Source organism: Mustela nivalis, assembly GCF_964662115.1.
Source record: "Mustela nivalis genome assembly, chromosome: 1".
NCBI classification, from domain to species: domain Eukaryota; kingdom Metazoa; phylum Chordata; class Mammalia; order Carnivora; family Mustelidae; genus Mustela; species Mustela nivalis.
This window is the reverse complement of record NC_139020.1, coordinates 89,774,949-89,797,497: the sequence shown is the minus strand read 5'-3', so window position 1 is coordinate 89,797,497 and position 22,549 is coordinate 89,774,949. Positions and strand designations below refer to the sequence as shown.

The window sequence follows — 22,549 nt, the reverse complement described above, 5'->3', positions numbered from 1 at the left end:
AGAAGACTTAAATAACTCACACCATCTAATAACAAAGCTGTTAGGGGTGAGAAAAAAAAAAAAGAAACCTCTGTGGAAAAATGAATAAATGATTTTTCTGAATAAATTATTTAACATAAAAACACAACTTGGCTTACTTATTTCAGAAAGCCTGTTCCAGTGTTCTGGATAGAGGATTACTTTGGGGAATAAGAAGTCCAAGTAATTTTCCTATGCTCCAACTAATATCTCTAGTTTTCTTTTTCTCAGTTTATAAAATGAGGAATCAGGGCAACAAAGAAAACTTTTTGAAATGGCATAGATTCAAATTTGAGGGCAAATGAATATTTAAAATCAATCCATGTTGTAATTTGCACTTTTATGTGAAGGAAAGTGAGACAGTAAAGAAGAATCGTAGGCAGAACAATCATTATCTTAGTTATTACCCTAAACTACAATATTTAATACTTCCACTTTTCTTGTTTTGTAACCATTAACTAATTTCTTCTGGGAGAAAGGTGCTATTACGCGTTGTGAACATGATCAAAGTTTCATGCAAAGCTTAGATACTTGATATGTGAAGTCATGCCTGCCAGTGAATCCTCTCTGCTCCCCTCAGCTCTGAGACTAATGATAATCCTTGATTGGAGATGGCATGTGACACTTGGAGGCAACAGAAGGCAGTTTCCCAGAATAAGCTTTGAATGGTTCTCAAACTTCTGTCATAACTAGAATCAGGGCGTAGTCATGAAGTATGCCTTCCATGGTGGGGTGTATGATGCATGCTGGTATGCTGCATGGGAGGGTAAGGGAAAGTTCTCTGGATATGTGGGTAGAACATGGTAGAAGTTGGAAGCAAGACCTCCGGGGGATTCCAGGCTGGCTACTGTCAATGTGAAAAAGGTGCTATGGTGGGTTGCAGTGAGAATCTCTGGGAATCACCAGAGCTGGGTCTCTGGGAAGGTTAAATGGCAGGAGGTAAGGACTGGGAGCTTGGGTTTAAGTAACCTGGTTTACAGAACTGGTAAGACATATGCCAGTAATGGGACAATTCCAACCGCAGAGGTCAAGGTGGAATAAAACAAGAATAACTAGAACTGGAATTTTAGACTGACTTAAGCAAAAGGAGCACATGAGTTTCCCACTTACTGGTTCTGGGGTACAAGACTGAACTGAGAAATGAGACGAGTAGACTAGGTTCCTTTCTACCCCTTTCTTGGAAAGTAACAGGTTCTAGAGTCCAGAGCAGGGCAGATTAGCAGATGGTTGGTGAAAGCTTGCAGATTGTCCCAGCTAAGGGGCTTCGTTGGACCTGGGGACCATCAGATCTTTACAATACCTATTTGTGGGTATTATTTTAGGTGGATTTGGTAAGAGCCGTGTTTAGAGGAAAATGCAGTGATGTAGGTGAAGAGCATGTGTATCCTTCAACATCTCAGCTCAAGCCTTGCATCATCAAAGTTAATGTGAATTTAGTAGAATAATCACAGCTTTTGAAGATATATTTGTCTTTATCATAATAGCACAACAGAATTCTGAAATTTGGCAACCTCTCTCTAAGATGCATCAATCAGGGTTGAGCTGTTCATATGCTGTGAAGAGACAAGAATGAATGACATTTTCCAATCTCATTTATAATTTAGGATCCCAAACCAGTACGTATGTCATCCAAGATTTAAAAGTATTGCCCTATTTATCACGGTTTTGAAGGATCTGATTTTTAATTACTTAATGTTTTAAATAATTAATCTAATCATACAATAAAATTTGAAATATCAAAGAATTACGCAGTAAGAAGAAAGTTTTTTTCTCACCTCTATTCATGGCTCCTCCCCTGTAGCTACCACTGTTACTTGTTTCTCATACATCCTTCTAGCCAAAGGACAGCATCTGTTTCTTAAAGGCAGCCCAATATTTATGTTGTTCTGCATTTTGCATTTTTCTGTTGTAGACACTGAGTCAAATGAATGCATACAATAATAATAATGGTAGCTCACTTTTATCACATGCTGACCAAGAACCAGGTACTGTTTTAAGCACTTTACACATATACACACACACAATGCACACCCTCACCACACCTCCCCCCAACATATGTATCTATATACTTAGTAATATTATTATGTCAATTTTACAAAGGAGGAAACGGAAGCCCAAGGAAATAAAGCAAATTGCTTAAGGTTCCATAGCTGGTTCAGTTTAGGCAGAGCTTAGAATTATAGAAATGACGTATTCTACTTAATGGCTACATTCTGTGCTACTGTAAAGATATTCCATATTCTGTCTGTTCAGTCCCAAGTTGATTCAGGTATTGAACTTCAATAAATAATGCTTCAAGAATATAAAAATATTCAAAATATGTCTTTTCACACATGTACGTGCCTCTGCGAGATGATTTTCTTGAAGCTGAAAGTCAAAGGGAGTCTAGTCAAAGCATATATGCAATTTAATTTTGGTAGTGTCTACTTGCCCTTTGTCGATGATACACCAATGATATTTTATGGCAGTGCTTAGTTTTAGCTGCTGGTGACCTAATGATGTTCTGTTGTAAGTTCACCCACTGGGCCCGGGTCCTTACCACCTGCCGGAGGAAGCAAACTCAAAGTGCTTGTTCCTCTTATAGATGAGGTCTGGCATCCACTATCAACAGGACATTTTCCTGGGAGAAGATGGGAAACCTACCTATAAGGACTGTGTTTCAAGCTCTGTATTAGATGTTTAACCCTCCAAATGTCCCAGAGGAGTAAGTGTCCTGGGTTGTAAGTAAGGAAATTGAAATTTAGAGACATACACTTAGAGAAAGAACCAGGGTTTCAACAGACTCCAAAATATGGCTCTACATGATTTTAGCCTTTCCCTTAAAAATACTTATTTAAAGCTTTCAAATCAGCTATTATTGTTATAATTTTTAAAAATTTTATTTATTTGACAGTGTGAGAGATAGTGAGAGAGAACACAAGCAGGGGGAGTGGGAGAGGGAGAAGCAGGCTTCCCGCTGATCCTAGAGCCCAAGGCAGGCCTTGAGTCCAGGACTCTGGGATCATGACCTGAGCTGAAGGTCACGCAGCTCAAGCAGCTCTGAGAGGTGTTAGAAGGCTTTCTTCTGGCTTTTGGACTCTTTTTCTTTAATCATTCCAGACAGGGTCATAATACCATTTCCAAAAGTTTCCTAGATTTTATAGTCAATAAATTCCTAATGTATAAATTATATTCTTTCAGCCACTTAACTGGCTGAGCCACCCAGGTGCCCCTGAATCAGCTATTATTAGACTAAATCGATCAGGTTATAATTAGAATAACAAAAAATAATGAGTAAATTTAAATGGTGAAGGGATTGTCTTAATTATGACATACCTAAGTGAATCAACCCTTGTCCAGAATATAAACACCAAAGTTTAAAATAATCCTATTACACTGTGTTATTTTACTCATGGAAGAAGACATTTTCTGTTCTTGTCTCAAAGGTGACTTAAGTTTTTCTCTTGAAGGTATGGGACTTCAGTGGATACTGTCACCACACACTAAATGTTGGGCGAGAGGGAGCTGTGGATATTTCACAGATCCTGGTTCTTAAGAAGACGATACTGGTCACAGGCTGGGAGAGGTATGGTGTGCTTCATGCAAAACTGTAGGAAGGCTAAAGGAGAATGTTTGTATTTGAATCAGAATCTTTTTTTTTTTTTAAACTTTTAAATAAAAAGTTTATTTGAGGTAAAGTGTAGGTTTTGAATCGGGATCTAAAAGAGAAAAGAACATAGAGATCTTGACTGATTCTGAGTCATTAACTTGCTGGTGAGCTCAGTGAGTTGAAACTGCTCAGATTAACTGAATGCTTAGTGCCTAAAACATTGTTAGATCGCATAGCTCAAGCAGCTCTGAGAGGTGTTAGAAGGCTTTCTTCTGGCTTTTGGACTCTTTTTCTTTAATCATTCCAGACAGGGTCATAATACCATTTCCAAAAGTTTCCTAGATTTTATAGTCAATAAATTCCTAATGTATAAATTATATTCTTTCAACGATAAAGGGAACTCATTTCTTCCTCTATTGTTACTTATTTTAGATTGCAGCAAAGAGGAAAATAGGCTCCGGAATTCTGTATTAGCTTTTCCTTCATATCCTTGCAGACAGGGGCCTTTCACAGCCTGCTTACTGTTCTCGAGGAGCAATTCTTCCATTTCATTATAAGGAAAATTACTTCTCTTTCTTGTTCTCCTGAGAGAACTAAGGGATCGTAAACAGGACCTTTTCTATGGCATTGTATAAGCACTAGGAAAATGAAACTGTGATATTTGCAAAAAATATATTGTCCATAAATTCAACAGTTCATAAAATATGGCTCTAATAGGTTATATGCCCAACATTATTCACTATGGAATTTTGATCTTCATGATTTGAAGCTAGGATCCAAATCAGATTTTATAACTAGAAAATTAGCAGTATATATTTGGGGACTTTTATTGATCACACGAAAGACTTTCTCTTCTAATGCAAATGTGCATATGCAGACTAGAAAACATAGTGCTACTTACAGCTTGGTTTTCAAGGGTAGTTTGACTGTAAAGAAAGAAAGTATAATCCAGATTATTCTACTTGATATCAAGAACGAATTCGGTAATCCTCATCTTTGAAAGAGAAGGCTTCTTCACATCCTAGGAACACTCATGACCCATTAATGACTTATCTCTCAGTAGACTATAGAGTAAGTATTTCTATCTCGGGCTGTGGTAATAAGTCAGTTTGATTCTCAAATGTTATGGCATGGTAGATGTGAAGTATACAGCGGATCCAGCTGAAATTTTGAACATCACAAAAAAGAATTTTAAGAACTCATCAGTGTAAGTCAAGAGTTTGGAGATACTGTTTTCTTAATTATATTTTTAAGATACCCATAGTTAGAAATTAGCATCAAAGATAAGGATTTTTAAAATTTTTTATTTTTTTATTTATTTTTTAATTTTTATACAAGTCAGTTTTAAAAGATTAGTGAGTAGAGTCCTTTAAAGGGATTAAAATGATCCCTTGATTTAAAGGGACACCTGGGGTGCCTGGCTGGCACAGAGTGTGTGACTCTTGATCTCTGGGTAGTGCGTTCAAGCCCCCCGTTAGGCATAGAGTGGAAAGAAGGAAGGAAGGGAGGGAGAGAGTGTGGAAGACAGGGAACACCTGATGTTCTGCTCTCTCTGGACGGGTGGTGACTTTCTGTCGTCTTGGAGAGGGAGCTTTGGGAAGACTGAGTGGAAAGAGGGAACAGTTACCACTCCTTCCATCTTTCCCCATATTTTCCATCTCCCACAAGGTTTTCAGGATTTGGATCCCTAGTTGGAAGTGAAAGTTGAAGAAATACATTCTCAATTGTATTATTTCACTTTCATATTGGTAGATTTAAAAAGTTTATTTCTGCGGTGACTGGGTGGTTCAGTCAGTTAAACCTCTGAATTTGGCACAGGTCATGATCTTAGGGTCCTGGGCTCGAGCCCCGGCACCTGAGAGTCTCTTTGTCCCTCTCCCTTTGCCCCTCCCCCATTCATGCATGCTCTCTTTCTCTTAAAATCTTCAAAAAAATTTTATTTCCTAAGTCGAAGCCCTTATGTGAGGACCGATTTTACTGGAATTCGACAGGGTCCTTTATATTAGGAGGCATTTAACAAAATAGCAAGAGGACAGACAGGTTGACTGTTCATTTATAATGGGAGAAGGATGGTCCATTAAGCCACTTCCTTGAGAGTTTAGTGATTAGAGAAGAAATAACTGGAAGACTGACAGCTTATTAAGCTTTCTTTAAAACCTAGAGGGAGGTTGTTTAAGTTGTAGCTTTAACTTCAGGCTCTACCTAAATAAAGAGATTGGTTTGATAATTTTGCCCAGGATAAGATAGATAGTACATTTATCTAAATATGCATCTGGCTTATTTTATTTATAATGCTTTGTAACATTAAGCCCTTTACATACATTCTCTAACTTAATCCTTAGCTTCATTTGAAAGGTAGGCAATATTTTGTAGGTATCTTGATCTTTATCGTCAGCTCTTATCTCTCTAAGCTCACTTACCCATTTGCTTTCTGGACACGTCTGCCTGCAATCTCAAATTCAACATTTTTTAAATTGAATTTATTATTTGTTCCCTCTTCAAAACCCACTTTTCCCCTCTTAGCTTCAGAACTTCAGTTAACAGCCAGAGACCTGAATATCTCCCTTGGTTCTTCCTTCTCACTCAACATCCCAACCAAGTACTATTACCTATTTTATATTCCAAATATTTCTCAAACCTATTCCAATTACTACTACAACTATACCATTCAGGGCCTCATTTCTACCTGGCTGAATGTCACAGACTTCTAATTTGTCCTTTTCTTTAGTAAAGCCCCCATTTTACCTCTTAAATAGATTCTGCACATTTTAGCTATAATAATTTCTTTCTACAATGCATTCTATGTCACTTCCTTGTTTAACACCTTTCAGAGGTGTTAGGCCCAGACCTACTCTTCGTATCATTTTTATCCATTCCTGGGTATATTCTAGTAATCTCTACACCCAACGTGGAGCTCAGACCCATGACCCTAAGATACAGGGATGCACACTCTTCTGACTGAGCCAGCCATGTGCCAACTGTGGTACTTTTCAAACTCAAATATAGGAACCTGCTGTCAGCCTATTTCCATGTAAGCCTTACCCCTTGCCTTTATTCTCTACCCTTCTCTAGAAATTCTTCTCCAAACGTTGTTCATGTAGCTAACATTTATTCTTGCTTCAGGTCTTGTTCATTAATCTTCTCCATCAGGACATCTCTCTTTACTCCCGAGGTGGAAATATGCCCCCATTTGTCTTTGTGCTGTATACCTCCCTGTACTTTGTTTAATGTAGAATTAGATTATAGCATTTAGTGTGTGTGTGTGTGTGTGCGCGCGCACACGCGCGTGTGTGTCTAATGTGTGTTTACGTGTGTGTTAGAGTGTCTGGTTCTTAGTGGATGCTCAATGATATTTGTTGAATGATTTAATTAATGTTTATTAAATAACGGGAAATCTGAGAATTAGAGAAGTTAATTACTCAAGGTCACAGTCTGAATAAGGAACAAGCAGGAGAGTTATTCAAATCTATTCTGCCTCACAATACACCGGGAATCTAAGTATTACCAGTCTTCTTTCACAAGGGAGAATATGTGGCTTGAGAAAATGTGTAGTCTAACCAACATTACAAAGCTAGTAGGCAGCCAAATTGGAATTCCTGTGCCAGAGTCCATGCCCTTTCCACCATTCCTGAGTTACAAATGGAGTCACTGAGTCATTGGAGAGCAGCTATATTCTCTTGAACAAGTAATCTGATTGAATAGATTGGTTATGCCAATCAAATCTAGGGAATCAGTTTTGTATGTTTGAACATATAAAAGACACCTTTTTAAATGAGTACTGGGTGTTATATGCAACTGATGAAACACTAAATTCTACCCCTGAAACTAGTAATACACTATGTTAACTAAATTGAATTTAAATAAAAAGTTTTTAAAAACCATGCTTTAAATTAAGATTAAATTAAAAAAAACAAATTAACACCTCAAGGTTTTAGCTTACTATTATTTTTCCTTTTTTCTTCCCACACATATTTTTAAAGTACACTTAGGTAGAAAGTGCTAAGTTAGGAACTATGGTGGACTGAATGTGAAGAAGCATGATACTTGCTCTTACGGGCAATACTTCTAACTGGGGAGTCAAATCACACAAGGCAGGATATGATAAATGCCACTGTGAAATGGTTCTAAGCAAAACCTGAATTGGAGAGCCCATGTTGGTTTTCTAGAAATGCATTCATTAATATCTAGAGAATATGTCAAATCTGTTAAGAAGCAGCTCCAAATTCAGAACTTCTAAAAAGATGTTTCTTACCATTTTAAGTAAAATATATTTAGAGACAAAGTTGTGAATTGACATAGGGCCAACTAAGTAATGTCTGGTTAAATGTCTAGTCATATTTACATTGGTAAAATTAAATGAATAGATGATCAGTTAACTTTGCATTTGCACATAATATGTATAATTCTGGTAAAATCAAAGAAACAATCATAATACTTTAAGATTTTATCCTGCCCTAAAATTCTATGATCCTATAATTTATCAAAATAGACTTGGGCTTTTAATTTCTCCCACTGTATTTCTTTCCTTTCTGTTAAAAGAAAACCTCTGTTTATGAAGATTTTATCTCTGTAAAATAGCTGGGCTTATATAAAGAAGGGAATCATTTATTCAAGTAATTCTGAAAATTTTATTGATTACATCTTTCACAAAGCTCTGTAAAAGTAGGTGCTCAATAAATAGGTGTTGATATAACTTGATTTCTAAAAGTATTTTTAAGTGAAATTAGATTAGGGATTTGAAGTTCCTTGACAATAAAACTTACCTATCACAAGATATTAAATTCTTAATAATTGCTTTACTAAGGTACTATAATTCTATGTGACTCAATTGGTTTCTATTATTAGATTGAGACCCAGAATGAACATTTCCAAAGTGTAACTTACTCTGAAAACCATGTTGGAAGTCAGGAGGGGGCAGGTATTTTGGAGATTCACAAATAACCCTCAATAGCTTTGGTGTCCAAAATTTGACTCCAAGAATTTTAGGAAAAAGAATAAAAATGAACTGATTTATATGGAATGCATTCTCTGCCTTTGAGATACCTCTTTTAAGCCTAAAAAGCACAATGGGCTGAACAAGGATAGATTCTTAGGGTAATTGGACTAACAACACTCGAACAATTAGCCTCTAAGGGAACAAATAGTTGATTGTGTTCTTTTGTTCTCTCCATGACAATGACTACATGATAGGTTTTGGTAAGAGTTATTTTCCCATTTCATTCACCCTAAAAAAGGTTGTTTTTTAAAATATATATTTTTTCTTTTTTGTATTTTTTTGTACTTGACAGGTGAGTTAATTTTGTTCTCACAGAATTGGTTATTATATCTACATTCAGAGCGAGAGATCTGATCATCTTCACAGATGACACAGTGACTCAGGATCTCTGATGGGAGGTGTGGAATGGAACAAGTAAACTCTTTCAATGTCAAAAGAACAAATCTCCCAGACTCCTAAAATGCCTTAAAATTGGCTCATTCTGCACTTCAATTTAACTCTTGGCAAAAGTACAAACTTAAAAAAAGTTATCTTTGAAATGGACAAAGTGGGAAATACAGTGTGGATTGTTAAGGTATTTTAAGGATAACTGTCATTTCAATTGAAAGTTTCAGGTTAGGTTTTAAGGGAAAGGTGGCAGCTAATTAGTTTCTCAACACTTTGGCACACAAGGTCAAATATCAGAAGGGATAGTTTTTATACCATCTCATGAAAAGCATTCTGTGCCTTTGACTCGTATTACCTAAATATATCTAGTTAATATGGGTATCTTGGCAAAAAGACATTTGACATTGAATTTTTGTCTCCATCCCCAACGGGAAATGTCTTCAACCAAACTTAGCATTAAGTAAAGAAAAAAATTAAAAATAATTACAGGTAGAGGTGCCTGGGTGGCTCAGTGAGTTAAAGCCTCTCCCTTCAGCTCAGGTCATGATCCCAGGGTCCTGGAGTCGAGCCCCGCATCGGGCTCTCTGCCCACAGGGGAGCCTGCTTCCTCCTCTCTCCCTCTTTGTCTGCCTCTCTGTCTAGTTGTGATCTTTGTCAAATAAATAAATAAAATCTTCAAAAAAAATAATTACATGTAAAGTTCTTATGAGATTCATGGCAAATTCAGAACTGCAAAGTACCTTATTTATAATATCTTACCTTGCTAAGCCTCATATTAATATTATTAAAAAATATTAGTATTAAATTATTGATTTTTTTAAAGAAAGAATAATTCATACACCAATTCTACAAATATTTATTAAATGCCTATTATGTGCTAGGTACTATTCTAAGCATTGCTGATACAGAAAGGGAATAAATGAAGTCCCCCCTCTCCTAGAGCTTGTTTTTGGTAGGGGAGAGAGTGAATAAACAGACAAGTGAATACAGACCACAATAGCACCTAATGATAAATGTAATCAAGAGAAACGATGTAGGTTGAAGGATGAAAACTCAAGGGGGAGAGTTTTACTTTATTTTATCTTTTATTTTAAATAAAGTTTTATTCTGACTGAAAAATCCAAGTGAGTAAGTAATAGTGCTCCCCGCCTCAAATTTTCTTTTCTTTTATTTATTTAAGTACGTTTAACATTACTCAGTGCTTCTCAGGATAAATGTATTCTTAATCTTCTTCAGCTGTTTTGCCCATCCCCACACCAATTTCCTTTTTAGCAACTACTGTTTTGTTCTCTATATTCAAGAGCCTTTTTTGGCTTTGTGTCTTTTTTCCTTTGTTCATTTATGTTGTTTCTTAAATTCCACATATGAGTGAGATCATATGGTACTTGTTTTTCTCTGACTGACTTATGTCACTTAGCATTATGCCTTCCAGATCACTCCATGTTGTTGCAAATGATAAGATTTCATTCTTTTCATTCTTCTTTCATTCTTTATTCATTATATTTTTATTCATATGTATACATATCTTATGTATCTTATATGTCTTATACATATATATGTGTGTGGATATATATATATATATATATATATATATCTTTTTTATCCACATCTTCTTTATCCATTCATCAATGAATGGGCACTTGTGCTGCTTCCATATTTTGACCATTGTAAATAATGCTGCAATAAACATAGGGTATGTATATTTTTCGAATTAGTGTTTTCATTTTCTTTGATAAATATCCAGTAGTGGAATTACTAGATTATATGGTAATTCCATTTTTAATTTTTTAAAGAACCTCCATAGTGTTTTCCACAGTTATGGCACCAATTTACATTCTTACCAACAGTGCATGGGTGCCCTTTTTTCTTTACATCCTCTCCAACACTTGTTATTTCTTGAATTTTTAGCCATTCTGACAAGTGTGAGTTGTTATATAACTTTGCCCTTTTTTTTTTTTTTTTTTAAAGCTAGGCTCCACAGCCAGCATGGAGCTCAACACAGGGCTTGAACTTATAACCTTGAGATCAAGACCTGAGCTGAGATCAAGAGTTAGACACTCAACCAACTGAACTATCCAGTGGTTTGGACTTACATTTCCTTGATGATTAGTGATATTAGACATCTTTCTAGGTGTCTGTTGTCTTTTTGGACTAATGTCTATTCATATCCTCTGTCCATTTTTTAATTGGATTATTTGGGGGGTTTTGGTATTGAGTTGTATAAATTCTTCATATATTTTGGATATTAACCCTCAAGTGAGAGTCTTTAGATAGAGTGGTCACAGAAGGCTCAAATAAAGTGACATTTAGACAGAGAATTTTTCATTTATTTATTCGACAGATATTTATTGAATACCCATTATAAGCTGGTCACAGTGCTTGCTGTTACGGGATTGCAGAATGAGATAAGATGCCTGGTTTCTAAGAATTTATAATCTAACAGAGGAGTGTAGCTATATTTATTTATTAGATGTTATAACAAAATGTGAACAGAGTGAGAGATGAGAAGAAAGAAATATTTCTTTCAACTCTAGTTATTAAGAAGCCTACCAGAACAAGATGGGCCTTAGAGAATGGGTGTATGGGTAGACAGATGTGGGACTGTATGTAAAAGGAAATCCATAGAGGGATGGATGAGCACATCATGAATGAAAACAAAGTAGCTAGAAGTGTGGAGGGTGCTTAGAGAACAGTAAAGGTTTCGTTTGTGTTGAACAAGAAAGTGTGCTTCAGAAACTGAGGCCCTGAATCCATCTAACAATTCAAAACCAGCTCCTACAAGCAAGAAATTTATTTGAAGCCTTGTGTTCTACCTTTTAAATCCAGGTGAATTTTACATTCTAGAACATAAATTCATCTATCCTATTTCAAAATAAAAATATTGTCCCCAAACTCTTTAAATAAATTAAAGAGTGAAGGTGGAAGGTGGACGGTGAAGCATATTTACCTTATGGCCTCCAGTAGCTCCGTCAAATATTTAGCTGGGTATTCATATTTTACTTTGAATATCAAGGGTAGAAGAATAGAGAGAACTAATCCTAAAAAAGTTGATTGGACCCAAATAGCACTGGCTTTTGAGTAATAGGCTCACTTGTTTGAAATGTGCCATAAAGAGAGTGGAAAACAAATACATGTTTTTAAATGAGGCATTAGCCTTATATTTGACCAGGCTGTTTCCTCGGCCTCGAGTGCCTTCCTCTTGCAAATCCTACTCATCTGCTATGGTGCAGTTCAAATATGACTCCTCACTCAGCCTTCTATGATTTCTGTAGCTGTACTTCCTTGGTGACGGGTCAGTACTTCCTTGACATTTATTGCATTTCACTTTTTATGTCAGTCATTTGATGCTCTTGGTTCTATCCACTGCAGCACCTGAATATGGACTTCCATGTGGAAAAAAAAGTGCTTGTAAAATGAATATAGATGAAAGACCCCCCAAAAGAACGATTATTCTAGTGGCAGAATAAAAGAGATACTAGAGGTGGGTAGGCAAAGGTATTGGTTAAGAGGCTCTTACAATTATTCAGTGATGAGGTAGTGGACACTGGACTAGGTAGTTGACATTAACTGTTTAAAATAAAAAGGAAGGAATGAATTGCTAACATATTGCAGAGTGGGAGTCCAAGTATTTGATATGACTGAGGAAGAGAAACACACAGGAAGCTGGACTGCTTGTCTGGTAACCAAATTAGGGAATTTAGGACTGAGACCTGGTGTGGACAGAAGATGAAAACTTTGGATTTCTTGATATGTTGCTGATGGGAGTATTATATAGAATCGTCCCCTGGCAAGTGGGCACATTTCAACACTGGGGAAAGTTATGAATGTGGATAAATTTAAGAACCATTTTCACAGAAGCAAGATTGCAACCTGAGGTGGTAGATAGAATCCCTGAATGAACCCACATGAGTAGAGAGAAAGAAATAGAGGAATGACAGTAAGGAATGTGTATAGTGAAAGAAGGGAAGAAAGAGGGAAGAGAAAATAGAGAATGGGAGTGAAAGTTCAGGGAGGCAAGAAGAGAAGCAGGATGTACTAGAAAGAAAAGAATTTTCAGGGGTACCTGGGTGGCTCAGTGGGTTAAGCCTCTGCCTTTGGCTCAGGTCATGATCTCAGGGTCCTGGGATTAATCCCCATATTGGACTCTTTGCTTGGCAGGGAGCCTACTTTCCCCCCTTCTCTGTGTCTGCCTCTCTGCCTACTTGTAATCTTTCTCTCTCTGTCAAATAAATAAATGAAGTCTTTTAAAAAAAAGAAAAGAATTTTTAGGAGCAGAAAGCCACATCCTTCAGAGAGTGAAAACTTACAGTGATGGAGCAATTTGGAGACCTTTGGGAATAGAAGCAAGATTTTGGATGGGTGAGGAGAGAGTGAGGGTGAAGACACCAAGCCTGCGGTTACTAACTGGTTACTATCACTCATTTGAGGTGTGTATGCCTCTAGAAGGAACAAGAGACTTAGTATAGTCTGATAGCCAGAACTCAAATCATCGTGTGGAAGCAAGGTGATATTGATGGGGCACAATTTAATGTTCATGCCCCTCCCTTCCCTACCAGGCCCCAGGCATTTCATTTCCTGCCTATCCTGGCCTGTCAGAATCACAGCAGTACCCCAAGATATTGGTCTTTTTAAAACTATTGTTTCTGCTCAAAATATGTCTGTCACCAGAGTCCTGCTCCTTTGGAGTGGCACTTTCCAGGTGTGTTTCACAAATGATAGCCCTTCGAGATGCTATCTGATATGGGACTCTACAGTCAGGTAAGTCTGGAAAATGCCACAGGGGATGTTAACATGTGAACTTCTATGGAATCTCTCATGAAGAAAGACCTTATTACTTTTGTTTCAACTACCAAATATTATTTCTTCACAGACTCATCTCCTTTTTTATTGTTACTGTCAAAAAACTCTTAATGGTTTTATGGTACCTATGTGGGGAAACTTGGCTTTGGATTCTTGGTGATGGATAATTAATTTGATAAATGCATACATGTTTGGTGTTAATGGCTGTGAGAGGATAATTAACTTTGTAATATTAAATATTCATAATGTACCAGGGAATTCGAAGAGAAAATAATAAAAAAAGTTTAGTGTGGGAGGTTCAGGATTGTGGATGGTAAGTGGATGCTGGCGACTCAAGATCTCTTTTGCATTTGGATCCACAGCTAAATTCTTCATCCTTTTTACTAGGGCTATTACGGTGTTTCGACTGCAAAACTTCAATCAATTCTTCATCCAGCCTGAGAAATGGAAAGGAGGAATACAGCACCGTGACAATATCTTGTGCGCTGCATTTTTACCCCCACAAACTCTTGTTACAGGTTAATTGAACCTTCTCCGGACCATCAGTGGTGAACAATTGGTTTCTTTTGGCTCAGTCACTTTTTTTTTTTTAAAATAAAGATTTTTATTTATTTATTTGACAGACAGAGATCACAAGTAGGGGGAGAGGCAGGCAGAGAGAGAGGAAGGGAAGCAGGCTCCCTGCTGAGCACAGAGCGGGGCTAGATCCCAGGACCCTGGGATCATGACCTGAGCTGAAGGCAGAGGCTTTAACCCACTGAGCCACCCAGGTGCCCCATGGCTCAGTCACTTTTAAAAATCCTTTTTTGAATTGCAAAATGAATAGATATCTTGAAGACTCAGCCTTTGCACTGAGAGCTACTCTTGGTCCTTACTTCCAGGGTAGCATGAGTGGTGAGGACTGTCAGCTCTACAGTGAGGCTGCCTGGCTTCAGATCCTGGTGACACCACTATCCAGTGCATCATATTGAACAAGTTCTTTAATCTGTACACCATGGCTCTCTCTGGCTAATAAGAATATATCAATATCTTGGTTTAGAGTGAAGATTGAGTAAACTAATCTGTGTAAGGGCTTAATACAGTGCTTGACACACAGTAAGCTTATCAGTAAATGTTAGCTTCTGTTTTTATTGTCCTGTTTCCAGAAACAGCATTAGGAATGATGGGAACAAATCATACTTCTGTGGCACTCAGATGTTTCATAATGGGAACATGCTAACACTTTGGCACAATTTAGTCTAAGTAATTTTGGTTAAAGTCTGGCATCACCAAATGCCTACAAATCCAAGCCCTTAAAAAGATGCATGGGCATGCTTTGATGTGCATATGAAAGAGGATCAGAAATCGTTGTATCATTTCTGGCCAAAGAAAACAATTTATAAAGATAGATTGCACCATGAAATTAGAGAGTCCATATTTTGACAACCCAGGTTGTTTTTTTAATAGAACCCAAAATGTCATCAATTAAGAGGAATGAAAACTCACAGGAAAAGAGCCAGGATATCTGTGAAGTGTTACAATATGTGGTTTACAGCTCTGTGTACACTTACATTTCCACTGTCTTCAGGAATTACCCGATTACCTGCCAGTAGGGCCAACTCTGCAGTTGAATTTGCTTTTTAGCTGCTGAAAGTCCAGCCCTGCAGGTGGTAGCACATACTGAAATGTGATGGAGACAAGATATCAGGCTGCATCTTTATTATTCCAGAAGTGTCAGAATTTACTTTTGTAACTGGTGGATAGATGATGTCTTCATTGACTCTCAGCCCACCAGTCCTATATGAAAATGTTTGGCCAGGCGCTTTATAACTTAAGCATTTCAAAATCACGGGAGCAGATGGCTACTCTCTTGTACAGTTAATCCATGCAAATCCATCATCCTTGGCCAATTTTTTAGTTACACAGGTTGCTCTTGCCGGAACAATACGGAGTTTTGTATGTATTCTTCTCTTCTTTCTCCTGATCCCAAGAAAGTTCCCATCTGTACATCCCACTCAAATACGGGTCTTCCCTTCTGCTTTTCACTTGACCCTAATACTCTGCTCAGTGGGGACCTCTCCTTGCCTTGCTGCAGAGAACAGCAGTCTGGGTGACCTTCGCTCCTCCCCAGGACAGGCTTGGCCAGACTGTCTCACTATTTGGGCTTTTTTACATTCTCTGTGATGAGCAGGAGGGAAGGACTTTATATAGGGAAATTTTTAGAATTAGAGAAAGCGTTATTCAATAAAGAATATAGGAGAGAGGGAATGAAAATAATACACACACACACACACTAATAGATGTGGCAAACAGAAACCAAGAAGGATTTGATTTGTTTGCCCTCAATAACAAAAAAAGTATAATCATTATGAACATTTTTTTTTTAGTTCTTATAATACACTAGGCACTATTCTAAGTACTTTTCATTCACAACAACATTATGAAATTCGATTTTAATTCAGTTTTATAGATGAAATTGTGGCCTCAGGTAAATAACTTAACCACGTTTACACAGCCAGCAGGTGGCAGAGCTGAGAATCAAACTCAAGTTGTTTAATTGCAAAGCCCGTATTCTGAATGCCTTATTACTATAAAATAAAAAGATATGGCAGTAATTTCCAGTACATTGAATACACAGGTACACGATGAGGATTCTAAGTTGTGAAGTTTAATAAAATACTAGTCATTATTATTCATGTTTCCAAAAATACAGAGAGTACCTACTATGCGCCAGATTGTGTGTAAGCTGTTCACAAATAGTGACTTCTTCTCCCATTGCTGTTGCTCATGTTTTCCAACTTTCTGGCAATTTATGTTCTCCATCCTGGCTCATATAGGGAGTTATGATGGAGAAATCATTCTGTGGAACAACAACACAGAAAATGCTCACTGTGTCCTTCACCCTGATTATCAGAAGCTGCTAGAATCAAAACCGGGTGAGTACAAGTTTGAAAATAAAATAATGTGGCTGAGTCAAACCACCGTAGGCTTCGTTGTTTATTCATGTTCCTGATGCAGCTCACTCCTAAATTATAGATGATTGGCCATAAGCGCCAGGGATTAGTGAGACCGTTGTCCTGTCAAAGTGACTAAAAAGAACCTTGAGATTTACTTGGCTTAGCAAATTCTCCGTGGCGTGCTGTTGCTTGTCTTTATGCCACATCAGCTTTTCTGAATTACTGACAGCAGGGAGCAGGCCTCTCATTTCCATCTAGTTTAGTTTTTGCCAATAAACCTAACCAAACTGCCTTTGAGTGAATCTTGGTACCCCTTGGTAGGAAGATAGGAGCTCATGTTCACTTGATAGGCTGCTCAGGCTTAGTCTAGAGCTTGTATTAAATATTACGCCACCTGGAAATCTTAAATTATTTCTTGCTTTAGAAACCTGTGAGGAACATGAGATGGGAGTGTATTGTATTTTATGGAAGTTTAGCCGAGCACATGAATATTTTATACTTAAGCAAAATGTCTTGACAATTGCCTTTTGCATTTTATTTCAGTTTCCTTAGATACTGAAGGTTTTTCCTTAGGATTATTTATTTAGGTAATGAATATGGCATTCTTCATGGCCCACTGAGGTTCTGTTGTCTCAATTGGATAAACTCACAGAGCTGGACTGGACCGTAGGAAAGGATAGGTCGTCCAATACAGCTTTATTTTATGAAAGTGGAGGGAGTAATTTGTTAAGAGTAAACCCTTAACGATTTGGGCTTACTTGTCTGTACGCACAAAGCTCTGGCCTGCTCTCTGTATGAAGAGTTAGCCATTAGGGTTCACTTGAACCCTCCATGGAAAGGGTAGAATTCTGCTTCTTTCTTTAAATTGGCCTGCAGGAGAGTGACATCTTTGCTCTTACAGCAAGCCCAATTGTGGCTACGATTAAAACTCCGAAGAGGTAGGTAAGAAAGAGAAGTGGATAATATCAAACTTCTAAGACAAGAGAGGCATTGCTAGAGATGTCTTGCTTTGAGATTTTGCAGATCCTCCCTGTGTAGATTTTTTCATAGCTATGAACAGACTATTCATAGATTCTGAATATCCCCAATTCTTATTAGTGTGGCCAGGAGATGATGTCACAAGATAATCGAAGTGTCCCTAGGAAGGTCCTCTCTGGGGTAACTCACTAGCAGATAATATTGCTGCTAGACTGATCATTTAAATATATTTAAATAGTCATTATAGCTCATGTTCATTATATTATTTGCAAGATTAGTATTAATGATTAATGAGCTGAAAATGTCATGGTGTTAGAATCACATTTGTCTTGAACAGATCAGGATTTCTAAGACGTTAACACTGACAACAAAATGAAGTCCCTATTAATTTGTATCAAGGGAAAACACAGTCAGTGTGTATGTAATATGCAAAACGAAGGTGGAGTCAAACAACCCTTCAAGTTGGCATTGAAGCCGTGAATAGCAGAAGGTCGGTTGGATGTTCACTGGAAGCCTACTGTAAGACTTGATGGGGTCACCGGAGACCGATGGAGGCAGGCCTGTTGTTTTTCATAAGCATTCAGTTGACAAGCAGATGTTTCTCCTCATTAAGACACCTAGCTTTGTGTCCATCACAGGTACAGAGCCTCAAAAGCTTTTCAGCGCTGGGAGGAGTCGCTCCACCTGCACCAGCACCAACCAGGCTGCACTGGGAGCCCACTCCTTGGAGACCCTCACCAAGGGCAATAATGCTATTGTGGGGCTCTGCTTCCTTGAAGCAAGAAAAACCACCGCAGAGACAGGTATAACATACATTCCCATTCTGACTGTGGATTGATGTATTTGTAAAATGTGGGGGAAAGGGAGCAATGAAGACCATTTAATGTGTTCCTTTGTGGGTCTTGTAGAGCTTGACCCCATGTAGCTAACAGTCCATGTTGAGTCCCGGGAGGCCCCCCAGCCACAGCAAGTGAGGTTGGGGTTCAGAAGGGAGGGTCCAGGAGCAGGAGCCAGATTTGAACCCCTAGCGAATCAGTGCTGCACAGCTCAGGATCCGAGTAGAAGAAATGCTGGCAAACAGTTTGCTCTGGATGACAATCTGAGTTGCTGTGGCATAAAGAGGTTTGGTAGGATAGAGAGCACAGCAAGAATAGGGTCCAAATATACATGCCAAGGCTTAGGACTATATGCTCCAGAAGGATAGAGTCCCACTGTGCTGGAACCCAGTATCAAAATGGGCTAGAAGAAAATAGTGAGAAATTTGGAGATGGGGGCAGTGGCAAAATTTGAAATAACTGCTGATCCTAGATGAAGAGAGCTGCTTGCTTTTTTCTTAATTTCCTCCCTTCTTCGCCCCCACCCTTCCTTCCTTCCTTACCTCCCTCCCTTCTCTTTCTTTTCTTTTTGTGTAATGGCTTGGGTTTCATTACCAGTTATGCTTACTTTCCAGAGTAAGTCAGGGTCCTGGTTAGTGCTTCTGCTGAGATGTATGCTAAGACTGGTGCCACCAGGTCACTTACTGTAGCCATTTGGCATTACATAGATGAAATAACCTTTTGCTTAATTTCCCCCTTGTTTTCAATAGTTATGTTAGCATGGTGTTGATGCTGCCTGCATTTTCTCTAAATTAAAATATGCTTTTGAGAATAATGCATATTGTTTTACCTTTCATCTAAAAAATTGTGTTTTATAAATATTTTTTCTTAGTATGGACAATCTAGACGTGTAGGTGTTATGTGTATGAAAAGAACTAAACATATCCAAACCATATTTTCCATATTTACTTACCCACATTCAATTTGCAGATAGATCTGCATGATTTTTATATAAAAATTTTCAGCATTAAAAATCAATAAAGGTATACCCTTAAGAATTTAAGAAACCTTGTGGAGTATTTAGAATAGACTTTGAAACAGTTAGATTCTAAAACTTTGTATTTTCTAGAACTCCCTTCTATTCACAAAATGAACCATTATCCTGAAATTGCTCTCATTTCCTCTACACTAATTCTTCTTAATGTTATCAGTATTCCCAAATTGTTTCCACCGAAGCGGCTACAAGTCATTATTTCTACCTTAAACAGATATGATTGTTAATTGGCAGTACATTTGTGAAGTAAATTGAAAGTCATCTACAGATTTATCAAATAATAATAGGAACTTGGCCACAGAAGAATAATTTAGGGAGAGTGCTTCTACAAAGCATATAAAAATAGAAAATGAAAAGGTGAGTTCTAGGCCTGTGAGCCAAAAAAGGGTTCCATAAGGGCTCCCAATGAATTCTTGATAAAAAATTAAAAAACAAGCCCATAAATAGAATCCTAAATGCATGATACTGTGTAGAGAAATTAACATCTATGCTGCTCTAACGACATATATGCAGCCAACTCCATGCGGGAGGAATTATACTTCTTTGGTGTATATGTATATAGGTTATTAAGAAAGATGGGTTAATGTAATTAGAATATTATCACAATATTGAAATTAATACTTGATAAATTTATTTGGGAGAACAAATTAATTCTATCTAACTTTAAAAACCAATTATATTGAAATAATGAAGGAAAGGGAATTCAATGTAATGGAACATCTTGCATTTCCAATCTCATTTAATACTCAACACAAAACAGTAATGTTATCATGGCATTATTTCCATTTTATATTGGAGAAAGTCGAAGTGCTGGAAATTGCTATCCAGGCTGCCTATCGCTCCAATAGCCAAATGCTTTCCGCATGGCAAGCCACTGAAGACATTTTTTTCTGGTTTGTGTTGTTACATTTTCCTAATTAAGTCTTGTCTTACACGTTAGGAGGAGCTAACCTGGTGTCGTGTGGAGGATCTGGGTATGTCAGATTCTGGGACACATTTAAGAAGCAACTTCTGGCTGAATTTTTGGCTCATGGTGGAGTTGGATCCATTATTATGTCTACTGATAAGTCAAACCAATACCTCGCCACAGGAGGTCTGGATGGACAATTGAAAATCTGGGATATAGAAGTAAATTGACAGTATTCTCATATCCTTAGCATTGTTGATTGCCTTGTGCTGCAGATAACTAGGAATCTGGTCTTATTTATCTCCTGGATAAGGGAAGACATTATCAGTCTGAGTACTGTAAAGGAAACATTAACATGTATCAGGCAGAGAGATCTCTTAAATAATTTATGGGGAAATACAGACTGTTCTCAGTATGAAAATCTTCTCAAGCCTGGGGCATCTGCATGGCTTAGTCAGTTGAGCAACTGACTAAGCCAACTCTTGTTTCAGTTCATGCCATGATCTTATGGGCTGTGAGATCCAGACCCATGTCATCAGGCTCTGTGCTCCGTGGGGAGTCTGCTTGAGATTCTCTCTCTCCCTCTCCCTCTGCCCTTCTCTCCACTTGCACTCACGTACTCTCTCACTCTCAACTAAATAAATCATATATACACACATACAAATATATATACACACACGTATACATATACATGTGTGTATGTGTGTATGTATATGTGTGTATACATATGGGTAATCAAGTCACTCACCCAATTTAGGAATGCAGTATTGTCAGGAAGGTACTGAAGCATTGTTTGAGCACAAGTAATTAGGATATACCTTATTCGAAATGAGACTGTAAACCCAATTTAAACAGAGTATTGGTCCTTCATCCAACATTATCATCATCTGAATTAGTTTGGGATTTTTGTGTCAGTGATTACCTGCTTGATTTTCTAATAATATTATAAAATCATATAATATGCAACTATCTACAAATGGTAAAATTCATCTCTCTCAAATAACTGACTTGACTGTTAACTCTTTCTGCTTTTCATTCTTCTCCTCCCCTCTTCCTTTCGTTCCACTTCTCAGTTCAGGCAAATCAGTTAGAAACATTTTTTGACACTTAGTACAATTTTTCTAAACTCTGTTATGATGAACTATTCTTTTGCACTTGGAGAACAGAGAATTTTTCCCGAATGTACTTTTTTTCATTTCTGTATAAGACATTTTAAGAAAAAGTGTTATGTTGCTGCGATAATTTAATACTTGGACTTCTTAGAATTCTGGAATTTCTTTTCATTCAGGAATACTGTCTTAATTCCAGCAAGAGCAAAATAACACAGGCCCCAGCTCTGATACGATCCTTCCGACCTCATGAAGACCAGATAAGTTCCTTAGAGATGTGTAAGATGGGTGGCCACTTACTGATTATCTCCTCATCTGCAGACGGCAGCATTTGTGTGACTGATGTCTGTGGTGCTCCTCTCTGGATCTTTGGTCAGGTAGAAATATTGCTTCTTTATTATTCTAGTATTTACTTGACATTTAGTATGAACTTGGGCTGATTTCTATTTGAGTCTCATCAGCTGTTAATGTTCATCAGTCATGAAAGAACTGACTTCCATTTCTGGAGCTGTAGCTCCAGGCATCTCTTGTCTTGTTTACCATTAACCATGACAGTTCCATCAAGTGGAAGACTCTAGAGACATGGAAAGATGGAGGCTCTGTGCAGCTCAAAATGTTTCAGAATTTCTCAGAAAACCTTCTATTTAAAACTCCTTCAGTTTCAACGTCTAGTAAAAACGCAGTATCGATATAATTACCATGTTATTCTTAAGCAGGTAAAGGACAATGACTGTCAAGTAATAATCAAATACAGAAAACTTTAGGAAAAATAAACCTCTTCCTGTCTGATTTATTCCTCACCAAATAACAACAACTACTAACAGTTGCTGAGTTTTTCCTGTATGACTAGGACTCTGTTCTATGGTCTCCACATGAATTATCTCATGTAATCACAATTCCTCATCCCATGAGGGAGGAGCTCTTCATTATCGCCATTTTACAAATGGAAAACAGAGGCAC

The 22,549-nt window shown here is 37.5% G+C and overlaps 1 protein-coding gene across 7 annotated transcripts in view; it reads left to right on the top strand.

The window, feature by feature from the left end:
• WDR49 (WD repeat domain 49) overlaps nucleotides 1-22,549 on the top strand; it is a gene marked incomplete at its 5' end in the record, with an annotated part of 130,671 nt that overhangs the window by 74,241 nt on the left and 33,881 nt on the right. For 6 of the 7 annotated variants that reach the window (XR_014314317.1, XM_082741128.1, XM_082741125.1 and 3 more), the window contains 6 exons: nucleotides 3,468-3,583; nucleotides 14,178-14,308; nucleotides 16,607-16,705; nucleotides 18,343-18,507; nucleotides 20,514-20,701; nucleotides 21,769-21,966. Coding sequence is in view for 6 of the 7 variants with exons in the window: in XM_082741128.1 (XP_082597254.1) it covers nucleotides 3,468-3,583; nucleotides 14,178-14,308; nucleotides 16,607-16,705; nucleotides 18,343-18,507; nucleotides 20,514-20,701; nucleotides 21,769-21,966 (897 nt within the window). The remainder of the gene's footprint in view (nucleotides 1-3,467; nucleotides 3,584-14,177; nucleotides 14,309-16,606; nucleotides 16,706-18,342; nucleotides 18,508-20,513; nucleotides 20,702-21,768; nucleotides 21,967-22,549) is intronic. The other variant, XM_082741127.1, reaches the window with a different exon arrangement.